Raw genomic sequence first — 16,286 nt, 5'->3', positions numbered from 1 at the left:
GCCGGAAGCAGCGGCGGCGGCTCGGCCGAATTCGGTGGCGCCACGTCTGGCTCGGGTCCCCCTCCGTGACCGGGCGGCGGGAGTGGCTGAGCCCTCGTCTCGTCTCTTCTTCAGCGGCCGGTTCGCAGCGAGGCCTGGGCGGCGGCCAGGCACGGCTGCACCATGTCGGACCTGGGGGACTGGTTCCGAAGCATCCCTCTGATCACGCGCTACTGGTTCGCCGGCTCCATCGCGGTTCCGCTCGTGGGCAAGCTGGGCCTCGTCAGCCCCGTCAACCTTTTCCTCTGGCCTGACGCCTTCATCCACCGCTTCCAGGTAGGGGCCGCACTACCGCTCCCGGCGTGCCCCGCGGCGCCCGCACAGTAGCTCACTGTGACTCTCTGCGCGCGGGGCCTTCTGGGAGTTGTAGTGCGCGGCAACGCTGCGGGGCCTCGCTGGGGCTACGCGCAGGGCCGGCCGCTCCCCCGGCTCCGCGGCCGCGCTGGAGGCGCCGTGCACCGAGACAGCGCCCAGGGGTGACCGGGGGGAGCACTCCCGTCCGACGGGAGTGGATCCGCCTTCCCGCTCAACCTGTACAGGGCCTGCGGGCACGGCACCGCGTAAATCCGGGCCCAGCCCGCAGGCCCCCACCGCGGTGACGGGCTGCGCGTCCCTGCCAGGGTGACAGGAGCAGGGCTGCTGCCCCTGACAGCTCTGTAGTTCGTGTTGTGCCTCATCCTGGTGTGGTTTTCCTACAGTTTTTGTGGGAGTTGTTCTGGTGGGCACTGATTGTTGTGCCAAGAAGCGCTGTGGCTGTGGCTACAGGTGACTTGCCAGCTCTGTCTCATCGTGTGGCCGTGGCTTTGGGAGCTGTAACTCTGGGCTCACAGGGTGTGCAAACATCCCAGGCTGCAGCTGGCCCGGGAGGCTTTGGGGCAGAGCTACAGGGGAGACATGGAGCTCCTGGGCTGGGTACAGCGGGGGTGACAGAGGGGATCAAGGAACTGGAGCAGCTCTGATGAGGAATGGCTGAGGGAGCTGGGCCTGCTCAGCTTCGAGGGGAGAGGACTGAGAGGGGACCTCAGCAGTTTCTATAAGTAGCACAAGGGAGGTGCCAGAAGATGGACAAATGCAAACGGGCAGAAACTGATGCACGGGAGGCTCCACCTGACCTGGGTGTCCATGCACTGGAACAGACTGACCAGGGAGGCTGTGCAATCTCCCTGGCTGGAGTTATTCAAGAACTGTCTGAGTGCAGTCCTGGGTCTCGTGCTCTAGAATGACTGGGAATGCTCGAGCAGGGAGGTGCCCAGATCACCCACTCTGGTCCCTTTTAAGGTGACATATTCTGTGATTCTGTAATGGAGTGCATTTGCACCTTCTTGTTTGGAATTTGAAAAAACTTCTGTTTGGGACTGTCAACTTCTGTGCCTATATATGCTCCATGTAAACTAACAGCTGATGCCTTCAGGTGTCAGACATGCAGTGTTTCTGGGTACAGTAGCAATATCAAAAGTGGTCTCAAACTGGACATATTTTTCCTTGCACTGTGAGGTTACAGGTTCAGTGTTGGGGGAACGCACTCATTGGAGGAGCTCAAAACAAAGAGAAAAGATTTCAATTTTAAAATTTCTGTTATATCATCTCATTGTATCTTCACTGAAGAAAGAAAAATAAATTTAAAGCCATGACTCTCTCTGTACCTTGATTCATGTATTGTTCACAAAATTTAGTAGCATAAATGACTGGTTTTTCCTCTAGTCCTTTATTCCTTATTGAACTGTGATGTTCAGGATCCCAATACTCAGTTTGGAAATGTTGCTGCTTAAAGAGCTCATTCATGAATGACCAGATATTTTCCATCCTTGCTACATGCTGCCATGCAGTGTGCCCAATGTTCCTCCCTGGGAGACTGTCCCAGAGCAGATCCCCGGTGCTCAGAGCAGCACGTGCTGGCTGGAATGGTACACTAAAGGCTGTGCATTCTTTGGCCTCTGTTCAGCAGGGAAGAATGGGTTTTGTATGGCTGGTTTTTAAACAGGCTAGCATCCTTGCCAGTGAATCTCTTCTGCACTGCATTAAAGGCTCACTGCTGCAGAGATGTGATGGAAAGCAGTTTGCAAAGTTGTGTGTTATTTCTGGTTTGCTTACCAGATTGAAAGAAAACACCACAGCTAGAAAAGCTGCTGAAGCAGGAACAATCGATACTTGGGCTATTTTTAATCTTCTTCTTGATGTTCCAAGTTTTCATTCATTATCAAGTAATGAATGTCAATAAAAAGCCTGTGCACATGAGTTCATTCTGCAGTTTATAAACAGATCTTTCTCTTTTGATCTGCGCAGATCTGGCGGCCGATAACGGCAACTTTCTTCTTCCCAGTGGGACCTGGAACAGGATTTCTCTACTTGGTGAATTTGTATTTCTTGTATCAATATTCCTCACGACTAGAAACAGGTATGTTGTCCATTAAATTGTATGTATCTGGTGAACCCTGCCTGGAGCTGATAAGAGATGGCTCATCTCTGTGCCAGCTTATGTTGGTCAGCATGAAACTGCTCTGAAAACTGATTTTCTGTGGCTGCCTCCTTCCCTTTGGCCATTTAGGATCTGAACTTTTTATTAGCTTCAGTAGGAGGACCTGGTGCTTTTAGTTGTTGGATTTAAGGAAGCAAGTGAGACAGATTAAAAGATGATGTTTACCTGTGTTTTTTTGTATCTGATGTTTTTTATCAGAGAGGGATGATAGAGCATAATGTAATAATGGGCTTATCCATTGGGAGAAAATAACATCAGTTTGTTCTTGTTTGAATAGGGATGCTTATTTGTGTTATTCTTTTGTCTGTGTTGAATTGAGAGAAACCTTCAAAAGAAGTCTACCCCTCTGCCTAACAGATATGTGGAAAAGTTAAGAGACTAGAAGGATTTTCAGTTAAGGGAGAAAATTAAGTGGAAAAAAAGGAGATCAGATAATAGGTCATTTCTCTCAAACAAAGGGCTTGTTGGTACAAGGTAGCTTCAAAACTGGTTTCCTTTTGCACTGCCCAGTTCATTAAACCTAGACAAAAATTGGTTCAATTGACATAAATATTTAAAATATTTGCAAAGCCAGACTCCTCCTGAAAGCCTTTGTGAACAAGAATTTCAGTGTCATTCTAATGGAGTCTAGAACTGATGGTGTAAAGGGGAATGCATTGGGAAGTGATGTTGGGAAGTCCCACAAGAGAGGAGATTCCTGGAACACCTGCCCTCCAGAGTATTGTGGAATCACACTGAAGTCTTAAGAAGAGTGGAAGGGAAAGGCAGGAGTGGTGCCAGATTGTATTTGGTTGTTTTCTTAGTGAAAGTTAAATACTGGTTTAATAGCTAGAAATGATTCCTACTTCCTTCTGAGCCTGTCTGCAGTAGTTTATGAGCACATGAGAGTGCTCACAGTTCCGACTGGGCAGAGGTAGGTGTAGTAGGAGTTCCTGGTTAATTATGCAAATTAAGAGACCTCACTGCTTGTAGATATACTCACAAAATGCTCTGGTTGTTTGTGCTGTGGCACAGATCTCATGAAAGGGAGTAAATTTCTGCTGTACAACAGATCTGGATTTTGAAACTGGGAAGTCATCTGTGTTGTTTGAACCAATGCATTTCTTTTATATTCCAGTCATTTTTTCTGCCTATAAATGAATTCCGTTGTTAGGTTGGCCCTTTCTCTGAAAAAGGCCTGAATCCTTCTGTAGTTGGAAAATATATAAGTTGCTGATAGTGTTTACAGGTGGAAGTTTGCATTGGTCTGTGCTTCCTTTTGTCTGTGAAACTGAGAAAGTGAAACTGCTATTTTCAGCATTGTGCATGGGTTTTGAGCCTACACTGCTGCTGCCTGCCAGCTTCAAATTTAGCTGTCAGAAATATCTGTGTGGTTTGTGCTGTGCTTGTGCTTTCCTAACAGCCTGACCTGTGACTTCCAAAGGAAAGGGAGATTGCTGTGGTTTTGTTTTGCTTTGGTTGGAGGAGAGCATAGCAAATATCAACAGAGTAAGCAGAATGTGCAGAGTTCCCTCCCCAGCTGTGTGAATGATGAGATTTATGTGAATTAAGGGTCTGCAGCTCTTCCAGATGATTGCATTATGCCCTGGGCCCCATGGAAGGACCTGTGGGGTAGAGCTCTCCCCAAACCTGTGCTGAGCTCTCTGGCAGTTTGTAATCCAATTCCCTTAGATGTTCATGGAAAAGTCAACTTCAGTGGTTTGTCTAATACTCTCATTAGCAATCTCCTAGATAATGAGAAGGAAAAATTTGAGAAGAAGAATAATAATAGCTTTGATTTCTTCCAGTTTTGGAAGGATTCCTGAGCTGGCCTTTCTACAGCCTTAGTCAGCTTCTTCTCTTTATTTGTTTCTATTTGTTGTACAGCAACAGTGAGGAAAAAACCTTCAGTTTCTGTAGTTTTACAACATTAAAACTTTCTGATATATTTTTCAAAGTACGTTTTTTTTCCTGTCATGCAATTTGCATGGCTGACCTTAAACAATAAAACTGGTATCTTAGTAATTATGTTTTGCATAGGCTATTCTAATGCTTAAAAGTAGATTTTCTTCCTTTAAGAATACTGAGCAGTGCTCACATTGAGCAGTGGCATTCTTTCTAGGCATTTTGATGTTTAATTAGGAGCATGTAATTCAGGTTGTTTGTGATGTGCTGTGTGTGTCACTGTCATTCCCACTGTCACTGTGTTTCACCCCCAATGGTCTGGGTCTTTTTCAGCAGTATTCTCAGGTTTTCCTTTCCTGCCTGGGTTTATATGAAAGTTGATGGAATTCTTGCATAGATGCTGAGGTCTCTGTCAGCCTTTTGCCACAGTTGGTGGGAGTGAGAGCCTCAGCTTTTCATGTTTGCAAGGAATTGCTACAGGGTTATTTTTTAGTACTTGTCTCTGTCAGGTCTCAAACTCAACTGAGCATCTAAAGATCATTTCACTTTATATGACCTGCAGGGAATGTTACTCTATTATTTTTGTTTCCAGTGTCCTGAAAAAATTGACACAAATTTGGAATGGTGAATTAGACAAGCAGCACAGCTTAGAAGGAACAGAGTGTGCTGCACATGTGTACCCTCCTTGTCATGTGTGCTGATTTTTTGTGGAGTACAAAAACCATTGCATCTCTTGAGTCTGATGAGATGATGCAAAGAGGATGCAATTTGCCTAAGTGAGGGCTGGTTTTCACATGACTCACTCATTAAACTTGGTATTTCTGCTTTTGCTGTGCACGTGTATTTCCTAATTCTATGCTTCTAACCCACAGTTTCATATGAACAATGGGGTCCAACTCAGTTTTTGAGGTCTTATGTAGTTAAAACTACTTATCTCCAGAGTCAGTGTGTTCTTTTTAAAGTATAGACACTGCTTGTGCTCTAAAGCAGTAGGCTGAATGTCTTATTTTTCAGCCTGTAGGTTGTTCTATTTTAAGGCTTTTTAAAATTTAAAAAATACTCGTAGACCGCAGAGTACATGCAAAGCAGCTGTTATTAACTGAGCTTTCTTAGACTCTGAAAAATAAAAGTTGTCCTAATTTTTAATCAAAATTGTAGTGCCTTTGATGATTCAAAATTATTCTTTTTATTTTCAGGGGCTTTTGATGGAAGGCCAGCAGATTACATGTTCATGCTCCTGTTTAACTGGATCTGCATTGTTGTATCCTTCTCATCATCAAACTTTAAGAAATATTTTGGTTCTCTTTGTTTCCACCTGAAGTATGCTCAAAAACCAGGACCTATTTTATCAAGGAACAGTTTAAAAAAGTAGCAAATGTTCCCCCTGGAGTTTGTAGAGTTTGTAAGTGTGTAACCTTCCTGTAGAGGTAGCGAGTGGCTTGCAGGGAGAACATTTAATGTGCTCACACGAGTGTGCAATGGGGACCTGAGCTCTGCCTCACTGAGCTGAGCCCGTGCAGGGTGAGTGTCCCTGCTGCTGCCTGGGCTGCTCTGCTGAGCTCTCCTGGGTGGGCTGGCGCTGAATTCAGTGTGTTCATGCTGCCATGTGCAAAAAGGGGCTGATCACTGCCGTGCCCTGAAATGGAGAGATCCTTTACCTGCTGGGTACAAGTATCTGAGTCTGTGAAAGCAGTGTTGTGGTATCTTCACTGAGACAAATTCCTGAAGAAGCTGGGCTTGTTGGTTTGGGAATGCTGGGAAACATTTTTGTGGGCTGAGCTGTTCCACCTGAATTTTCTTTTAGATCTTGCATACAAAAGTGGGAGGAGTTGTTGATAAGCAACAAATGGTTGTGCCACCATTCAGAGGGATCTTTAGTCTGGATAAATGGGCTGAACAGGAATGAAGCTCAGCAAAGGGTACTGCAGAGTCCTGCTCTTGGCAAGGAGCAGCCTCAGGCACCAGGACAGACCAGGGACTGACAAAGCAAAGCATCTTCCAGAAAAGGCCCTGGGTGTCCTGCTGGACACAAAGTTGACCACAAGCCAGCAATGTGCCATTTTGGCCAAAGTGGCCACCAGCCCCCTGGGCTGCCCTAGGCAGAGGATTGCCTGCAGGTTGAGGCAGGGATTGCTCCTCTCTGCTCAGCCTTTGAGAGATGTGGGGGGGCTGCACCCAGCTCTGGGTTCCCAAGTACAAGGAACCATTTAGTTTAAACCATTACCACTTGTCCTATTGCAAAAGGCCCTACTAAACATTTTTGTCCCTCAACTCTTTCAGCCTTTCCCTAAAAGAGAGGTCTTCCATTCCTCCAGTAACTTGTGTGGCCTTCCTCTGGTCCCACTCCAACAGCTCCATGTCTTTTCCGTGCTGAGGGGGCTGGAGCTGAGCACTGAGTTCCACAAAATGAAGCAAGGAAATTCCATTTAAATATGAGAAGGACACACTGTAAGGGCAGTGAAGCACAGGCAGATTGGCAGGAGAGGGTGTGGAACCTCCATCCTTGGGGTGCTCCCTTTCTGTCTGTGCTATTGCTGCCTCCTTGTAGCAATTTGCAGTGGCACAGCAGGTGGAAAAAAGGGAGGGGTGACATCAGTGAGAACCAGATTCCAGGGGTGCTGTGTGCAGAAATGCTTTATCAATGCATTATCTCTGGTTGCATTCCACTATGTGGAGGGAATTGCTGGTCCTGCCAGTCCTGTGGAGCCACAGCTGTAACAAGGAGCATTTAGTTACATTGTTAGGAAGATGAAGGTTGCCTTTATGATTGCAGGCTCTTGGCTGTGAGCATTTAATTAATGTAATTGTGACCTGACTTTCAAACTGGTCATTTAAAAGCTTCTAGTTGCTTGTTCCCTGTGTGATGTAAGGATCAGCCTGGATGCATGATCTGGGAAAATGCTGGGTGTCATTTTATATGTATTTATGATCTGTTAAAAGCATCCTGATCATATTAAAATCTTTCAGTGATTATCTCTACTCAAAAATTACTACAGCAGTTTCTTTGAGCTCCAAGGTGGGAGAAGAGTATTAAAAGCCTGCACTGATGCTGTTTAAGAAGTTGCTTCTTTTCTATGACTCATTGGCAATATATTGGTATTTTTTAATGATCTGGTATTTCTTTAGTTAGAAAACCAAAATGTCAGGGTTAAACTAATGAAGGAATCCAGTTGTTAAACTTTAATGTGCCTTTATGCAAGGACTGATGGAGTCTGTAGCTGGCCAGTTTCATCAGGGAGGAAAAGCCAGTGCCCTCATCAGCCCTTGGGGTAATGACTTGAGGTGGGCACCTGAAAGGCTGCCAAAAAGCAGTTATTGAAACAAAGTTTGTACATCTCTAGATCATTGGAAATTTTAATCTAAAACAGTGTAGTATTAATTCTGAATATTAAAATCTTTGCGTGTGTGTTTTGTGTGTCTGCAGCTTTTTATTGTTGTAGTCTGTCAGGTTTTTCTGCATTTTCCTTCATGGTGCAATGATAGATAACTGGCTTGGTGATGGACATGCAGGTAAGTGTGGTGCAGTTTCTTAGATAATAATTTTACACAACTTTATGACTACTTGATGACTTTATAGAGAGCATTATTTACTTAACTGCAGAACATAGTTAAGCTAGGCTGTTCAGATGATATCAGAATGGACTGCTGTGTGTGTATTGTTAATTTTTCAGATTGGGTTAGCCTCAGCTGAAGGCACAAGCTTGGATCTAACCTAGTTAGGGGGCCAGGAAGTACAAATGGTGTCTTTGTGCAGTCAGGAAGTGCTTAGACTTCTACTAAAATGGACACAAGATGTCACCTATGCACTATTTATTTTAATGAATGGGGATCTGCTTTCTTATTTTTCTAAATTAAAAAAAAATTATTATTGTGTTTATTAATCTTCTTAAATTTAGTTCAGTATACCTTTTACTTGCCAACAGAAGATTTTTTTGGCAAAAAATACAGCTTCAGTTTGAGACCAGAACTGTGAAGTACAAAATCCTCACAGGAATGGTTAAGATAGTGGTCTTAAGAACTGGTTTCAGTGAAATAATTATTTTCTCCTCAAATACTAAGGGTGAAAATTGGGAAGTGTGTTTTGGACACAACAGAGTGTCAGATAACTGCATGTCTACAGTCTGCCTCTGCTGTTCTCATTTTCATCTGTCTCCAGCACCCAAAGACTGCCCCAGTATCTGTAGTATTCCATACAGATACTGGTACAGATTCCATACAGATGCAGAATTATACAGAATTATTATTAGCATTTATTAGATGGCTTCTCTGGCTCCCTGGTAGACAAAACCAGTGGTCATGCATCTCTGGTCTGGAGTGAATTGTGTCAAGGGCTGTCCAAAACTTTATAATTACACTTTTCTGTGGGGAAGATACCACAAATTTTTTAAAAGCATGCTGGAGTTACCCACACATTATACAAATTTTATACTGATTGTGTTGATTTGTATATTTTTAAAGAGGTACTTATTTTTTTTATCTGCATACAAAGTATTGATTAAAGAAGAATCAGTTTTTTTGATATAAAAGTGATTTTTCTTAAAAATAAGAGGATTTTTACTTGTTTTGAGTGGCCTTTGTTGAAATTCAAAAGACAGAGTAGGATAACTAGGCCTCTATTCCTAAGTCAGATGTGTTCAGATATTAGATATTGCTTTCTTTTAATTAAAATAAAGAGGGTTTTAATAAAACCTTTAAATAAGGTTGTTGTGTGGGGAGTCAGAGTGCACGGTGGGGCTTGTGAGAGACTGGATTGATGTTAGGATGCCAGCTTTAATGTAGAATCTGTGAAATAGCAGCACCCCTGAAGGGATGAGTTTCAACCTCTTTTCCAAACCCAGGAGCTGGGTACAGCATTCAGCCAGTTCCTGGGAATGTTGCTGGTGCAGCCTGCCCTCAGCTCAGAAATCACAGATGGCTAAAGCAGTGCTTTGTGTTTTTTCACTAGAAACAGTCAATGAGCTAATGCAGAGTCAATGTAGAGAAGTGTTTGAAACAACCCCTCAGCTCCTGGTGTGGAGCACAGGTCACTCCCAGCTCTCCCAAGGCAGGTGATGCCCTGCAGTGGGCATTGAGGGGAGCACGTCCCCTGTGGGGCTGTCAGGAGGATGGGGACAGAGGTGGCAGCTGGATGGGTAACACTGCATCTGGCACATTTGGGGGTGTTTGGGTTGGTGCCCTGAAGGGATTGTGGCACAGGGCTCCCTGCTGGAGGTGTGGGTAGATCAGAGCTCCCTGCAGCTGCTCTTTCCCTTGGCACAGGTTGGAGCCCTTTGCTTTGGCATGGTCCTGCAAAGGACAGTGAGCAAGTAGGTTCTCCCCCTTCACTTTCTCAATAGTTTTTGAACAGATCCAGGGCATGTATTGGATAAGATTCTGGGGCAATCTGAAAGGACTTTAGTGATGTACCATGCTTACAAACCACTTCTGAAACACAGCTCCTCCTGCCCGACTTTCATGTGCTTCTGTGAAAATAATGGTAACTTTGTCTTTTTTAAACATTGCAGTTGCTGATGATTCCACTCATCATGTCAGTACTTTATGTGTGGGCCCAGCTGAACAGAGACATGATTGTGTCATTTTGGTTTGGAACAAGATTTAAGGTATGTCAGACAGTGTATTGGAAAGATTTCTGGGTGAGGGGCAAAATAGAAATATTTTCTCTTATAAATATTTTCTCTTATAAAAAGTATCTTGTGCTGTCACAGAGAATACTTCTTGAGATGCAGCAAAGACAAAGTTCATAGTCTTCCATGTGGTATCACTCAGTGTATCTCTGCTGAAAAGATGTCCTGCCAATTCATTGTTCTGAAAAAAAGAAAAAGAATTTAGCCTGGATAAAAGCTGAATGTAGTGACAAAATGTTGGTATTTTAAATGTTTTTTTTTTCTGTGTGACCTTGGCTGTTTCCATCAGATCTTGTAGAGAAGGCTCTTTTGATAATTTCTAGACCTTTGCAAAATCAAAAACTTTAGGACTTTGTTCCAGATGCAAACTTGCTGTGGAACATAGAGTTCAAAAGGCATGTTTGCTTATAATATTTGAATGAGCATGTTTTATCTAAAAATGTTAGTGGTTGCTCAGTTTGGGCTGACCTTTTTAGGTTGAATCTGCTTAAATTAATAGATCAGGACCAGTGTAATGCCTAAAGCATTGAGATTATGATCATGCTAATTAGTGCAGTGGGAAGTTGAGAGCAGGTTTACATCCTTAACTTGTACTTACTCTCTCCGCTGCATTCTTTTCCAGGCCTGTTACCTTCCGTGGGTTATTCTGGGATTCAACTACATCATTGGTGGATCGTATGTATTTACTTCTATGGCCAATTTGAAGTTGTAAAACCTTCTACAGCTATTTAACTTGCTGCTGAATCTAGGAGTGATATTAAAATAAGAAGGTTCAAGCTGTATAATCTGACTGATAATGCTCAGTGTCACATGGTGGTCATTTAACATAAAAGCAGAGGAGATATGCATGTGAGAACTAGAGAGTAGAATGGAGGTGAGGGGAGAGCAATGGGAGTTTGGTGTATTTTCTGGTAACTCCATGCATTGGGCCTTCTCCATACTAAGAAAGTAACACACACTAAAGAAAGATTTCATCCCCTGGAACCAGCCATTATTACTGGTTTTAGAAACAAGTTTAGCTTGACTCTGATAGTGCTGTTACTTCTTTCCCTCACAGACTTGTCCAACCTGATTTTTTTTTTTTCAGTTTGTTAAACAAGGGAAAAAGGCAATGAGCCCACAATGTGCCATATTAGCAGTTGTTGAATTTTTTGCTCTCTCTTGTTTTTTGGGTTTTTTTGACTAAACCCCTTGATGCAGAAATCCCCTCTGTGCACAGTGTGGGCTCCCTCACTGGGGCTCTGCATTGACTGGGGCCTCTTGGTGCCGCTGTAGCATAATTAGTGACAACAGCAAGTTTGTGGTTGAGTTATAAAAGGAGGAGATAATACAGCAAAACCAAATTCCCTTTTCTGGCTGTGCCTCCTACTGACTCATCTGTCACTTGTGAAAACTGCCTGCTCTTAGCTACCTGCTGTTTCTATGCATGACAGAAGATACTCAAGGGCCTCCAGTCAGCAGTGCTTTCACAAAACTGGGAACAAAACAGTTCAGTACAGCAGGAGACAGGCTGTCCAGTGAAAGCAGCAGTAACTTCTCTGGCTCTGCAGATGATTATTTTGGGCACTGATTGCTATACGGTCCAATTCCCCAATGTAAACAAGTATTTAATAGTGTTTGCAATACAGAATGTAGAGAAGGCTGGGAAGGGAGGGTGGGACAGACTATTGATGTGTTAGCACAGGAGGTTGGCCCTTCTAAAGAAGTGGCTGCAAAATGCTGAGGGAGGGGAAGTTTTCTGTGTGTTACAACCCTGGCAAGGCCTGGTGGCAGGTGAACAGAAGATTGTCACTCATTTATTTTCATAGAAGACAGCATGTGAAACCATTCTTTCTTTTGCTTTACAGAGTCATCAATGAGCTGATAGGAAATCTGGTTGGACACCTGTATTTCTTCTTAATGTTTAAATATCCAATGGATTTGGGAGGAAGGAATTTCCTGTCCACACCTCAGTTCCTGTAAGCTGGCTTCATTCTTTACATCACTATTTGTTTAGTCCAATTTTTTGTATGGCTCATCAGACATATATATGGTGGGATCATAAAGTAAAATACTTTGCCAAGTCAACCTTCTACAGACTCTCATACTGACTGAGCTGGTGAGTCATAAAAAATATTGAGTTTCTTGTAAATGGCCCATATGAGAGTTCTTTGTTGCCCCTTGGGTTGGCTTATGCCTTTACCCGCTCTTAAGAGTGAGAATAAATGTCATAGTTCTGCTGTTGAATTGAGCTGCAGTAAAGAGAACTCCCTAACAATTATCAGATGGTATATAAAATGAAATTTTATCCTGTAAATTATCTCTTTCTGTATCCCCATGTATTGTTATAGTAGCTACCAGTTCAGCAATGTTTGACAGTAATAGTCAGTTGTAGACTTGTGCAGGACTATAAATGATTCTCCTTTGCAGTCTGTATCAGTCACCCTCACTGGGACTGCAAATCTTGGTTTTTGAGGTGCTTTTTCTTGAGGTATGTTCATTTTGGCAATGAAATATTATGATCAGAAGCCAAAGTTTATAGTTCAGTTGTCCTTGTCCACATAGTTTTGGGCTGCAAATACTCCTCTATCAAACTTTAGTCAGCAACTCAGTTAACCCTTTTTGTAACATAAAGTGTTGAATTACAGTTATACTTTCTGTACAAGTTTCAATGAATAGGGGAGCTTTATATTCTGATTCTGTGCTTGCAAGCCCATCTGGTGTACCTAATTTTCCATAAAGATTAGAAGACAAGGTTGTTTTTAAAAATATCTTTAAAGGTGGTAACAGCTCTGAAAGTGCCCTCAATATTGTTGGTTCTGTGCAATTCTCCTGTTACCATGCACATTTCAGAGATGGAAGTTTCCCTGTATTTCCATTTGTCAATGTGCTGAGGGTTTAGATTTGGAAAGAATTCTCTGAAACTCTACTGGGAAAAGCCAGTTTTATTGCAAAGTGTGTCAGCTAAGAAGAAGTGCATGGAAAAGTAGAAAGCACAGCCTTGGCATTTCCCTGCAAGGTGCTGCTGTTTGTCTAACTCCTCCTGCTCTGCTCTGTCCTAGTTACCGCTGGCTGCCAAACAGGAGGGGAGGAGTGTCGGGCTTTGGTGTCCCTCCTGCCAGCATGAGAAGGGCTGCAGAGGATCAGCAGGGTGGTGGAAGACACAACTGGGGCCAAGGTTTCCGGCTAGGGGACCAGTGAGGAGTTCCTGCCCTTGGAAATCAGCAACTCTTCGGTGTCAATTGGACGTGGAACCGACCGCTCCTGGTGCAGAGCGTGCTTAAGAACTGAGCTCTCTGCAGTACTCTTGGATTCAGCTGATTAGAAAGAATGTTTCTGGTTCAAGAGCAAATTAAAAACTCCAGAAGGAAAACATGTAGATCTTGCTCCAGGTTAGCCAGTAGTGTCCAGTGTGATTCTGCCATCAAAAATAAGCCTTCTTTATACAGTATTGTCTGTCACAACAGGATCCAGTGGCTGTCCTGTTCCATGATGTGATGGAACAAGCCAGTGGTATTCTATCTTGCCTGGTATGTTAAAAGCTTTGTTGACCACAGTAAAGTAAGAATCTAGTGTGAGGCAGATGTCTCAAACAAGCCCCCAAGTTTAGGAAGCTGACTTTTTCCATAGCTATGCTTAAGTCCCAGGGTCTTTGGAAACATTATTTAAATGATATCTCTCTGATGCATTCATAAAGCAAATTGCAAATGTTTCATTTCTGTTATTAAGCTGTGTTTTGAGCAGAGCTGTTTCTTGCCATGCAGCATTTGTCCTACCTGCTACATCATGGGCTGGGCAAGGCTAAGGGTTAGAGGGCTTTTGTTTGAAATGGCAATAACAGATACTCACAGAATCAAAATGTCTGAGCTCTTCATGGCATGTTACAAGGCTTGTCCTGGTGAAACTGAAGTCTGGTATGTTTTTTTCCCCTCCAAATCTGTGAATTCTTGGCTTCAAGGTTTCTCTTTTGATTGCCAAATTGGGTAGCATAAATACTGCTTAAACTAGAAAATGTAACATTGTTGTGGTTAAGGGCACTGAGTGCAGCATTGTTTAACTGAATCTTCAGCTTTATCTTAAAAGCTTTAAGATGTCTAAGAATAAAAGCTGGAAATAATCATTTGCAGGGTGAAGATACAATATAACAGGTTACTGCAGGACTCTTTCATTGTCAAATAAGAAATTGCATACACTGTTTATTAGCATCTGTACTATTTTTGGTAAAAATGTTTGACATGGAAAAGGGAATGATTCTGTACAGTAGTTTTCCTTGCACTGGGTTCCCATGGGCAGAGCATGTGGCTAAGATCCAGGAAGCTGTAATGCCAGCTTGTTACTGACTCACTGCATGCTCTTGAGCAAACTTCTTACTTATCTCAGTTTTCCCAGCTGTAAGGAGGACTCGTGCATGTCTCACAGCATTCTTACAGACAGCTGTCCCTGACTCCCTAGCTGGGAGCTGATAGTGAGCAAGTAAGGCTTATGTTTACATCAGTCCAACACTTAGCTAGGAACACAGTTACTCTAACCTTAACCAAGACTAAGTCAGAATGTAGTTGCTCACTTTTTGTTCTGTAGTCAGAGGAGGAAGAGCATTGTCACTAGGATAAATTTCAAGTCTGATGAATTGTCCTTTAGCATTTGTCTCTTTTTTTTTACTGGGTAGGTGGGGCACAGAAAGCTGTTCTTCCCCAACTTGAGTATCTCAGGTAATTCTAAGTAGGTGAAGTGAATCTGGGCTGATACATTTTTATTACTACTTTGTTTCTTCACTAAATTTGGGTTCTGAAGGTGTAAAAACTTGTAAATACTAAGTGATGCAAAGGTGAGTGGAAAATAAGCAGTTAGACTGGAAACTAAAAAGAAATGCATGTTCCATGTCTTCACTGCAACTCAGTTAAGTTGATTTGGCTTGTGGAGAAATGTAGAAACCTGGTAAGGATTATACTGTGTGCTTAAGTTTTACAGGAACTTGGAGTTTAGAAATCACCTGCCATTTTTGTCTGTTTGGTGATGAGTTTTAAAGATGCTCTGGTCTCTTTCTTTGTGTAAAATGGTAGGTAGAAAAGAGGAGTGCAGTGTTGTAAATACAGATTTATCCTTGACCAACAGCTGTTATTTGATGTGGACTGGACTAGTCTGAGAATCATCATTTTGAGAGGAGTCTTTTTAGTCATAGGAATTTCACAATCTCCAAAGCATTTGTCTTCATTTTGAGTCAGGACCCAACTTTTAAGTGAAGATGCAATAGTTTGTGACTCAGTTAAACCCCTGGCACACTCAAACTGCAGAATATCTCTGTACAGAGGGCCCAAAGGAAGGCTTCAGGGAGAGAAAGCTCAGCAAAAGGCATTGTCCTGGCCCACTGCACTGCTGGGGTCTTGCTTTCTAGTATGTCCTCCTTCTCTAAATTAAGAGGAAAAGGTTTGCAAGGAAAATAGACTACTTATAAACCTTGATTAGCTTCTGAGCTGATTCAGGTCAATTTCTTTTGTTTATGGAAAGTTCACTTCAGAATTCCATATTACAAGCTCAGTTTGTTTGTTTCTCAGTTTGTCACTTGACCTGAACTGCTGTTTGTCCTCCCACACACATTAATAATGGCAGTCTCTTGTTAAAATGAGTACCTCCTTTCTTATTTTGTACAGATAATTTCCCTTTTTGTAATCAATTTTTGTTGGCAAAGTTTTAAATTAAAATTTTAATCTCTGTTAGTGTCTTTGTTTTGCTAAATCATATTTCAGCTTAAGACAAGCCTTGTGATCTGCAGATCCATGGGTATTGTCTGAGAGCTGCACTGTGACACCATCTCCTGCTGTTGATAAAAGTACTCACAAAAAGGACCTGCTTTTAGGTGGGAGTCTTGTCTTCTCTGATCAGTTGCAAAATCATAAAGGGATTTTTTTTGCCTCAGTTTACACCATGAGGTTTGACAGACTGTGTCCTTCTGGGCTATTACCATTTTACAGCTGTTTTTTATGTACTTGATTATCAGTTCTTTGTCATCTGGGAGAAAGCATCCTTCTACATACCCTCAAACTTTGTGGGATTGATACAGATCACTTACTTTTCCAGAGGTAAGCTTGGAGTTCTGCAGTTCCCTCTCTGTCCAGACTGATGTGCACAGCAGCCAGAATCCTTCTGAGGCTCTTACTGTAGCTCATTTGGTGATGGACACACTGGGCATCCTCTGACTCTTCACCCTCAGCGTTCATCTGACTGCACTTTTCCTGTTTGTTACCACAGTGGCATCAAAGAAAACCATGGACTTGGTACATAAAGCA

General features: G+C 42.8%; 1 protein-coding gene across 1 annotated transcript; it reads left to right on the top strand.

Annotated features, from left to right (window-relative positions):
• Nucleotides 1-22: 22 nt before the first annotated feature.
• DERL1 (derlin 1) lies at nt 23-15,716 on the top strand. The gene is made up of 8 exons (XM_063173624.1): nt 23-315; nt 2,323-2,434; nt 5,596-5,660; nt 7,883-7,909; nt 9,904-9,999; nt 10,646-10,698; nt 11,871-11,981; nt 13,065-15,716. The coding sequence occupies exons 1-8, from the start codon at nt 163-165 to the stop codon at nt 13,201-13,203; spliced, it is 756 nt and encodes a 251-aa protein (XP_063029694.1). The 5' UTR covers nt 23-162; the 3' UTR covers nt 13,204-15,716.
• Nucleotides 15,717-16,286: the final 570 nt, after the last annotated feature.

Source organism: Melospiza melodia, chromosome 1 (genome assembly GCF_035770615.1).
Source record: "Melospiza melodia melodia isolate bMelMel2 chromosome 1, bMelMel2.pri, whole genome shotgun sequence".
NCBI lineage: Eukaryota > Metazoa > Chordata > Aves > Passeriformes > Passerellidae > Melospiza > Melospiza melodia.
The sequence above is the reverse complement of the archived record's forward strand: the minus strand, read 5'-3'. Positions and strand labels throughout refer to the sequence as shown.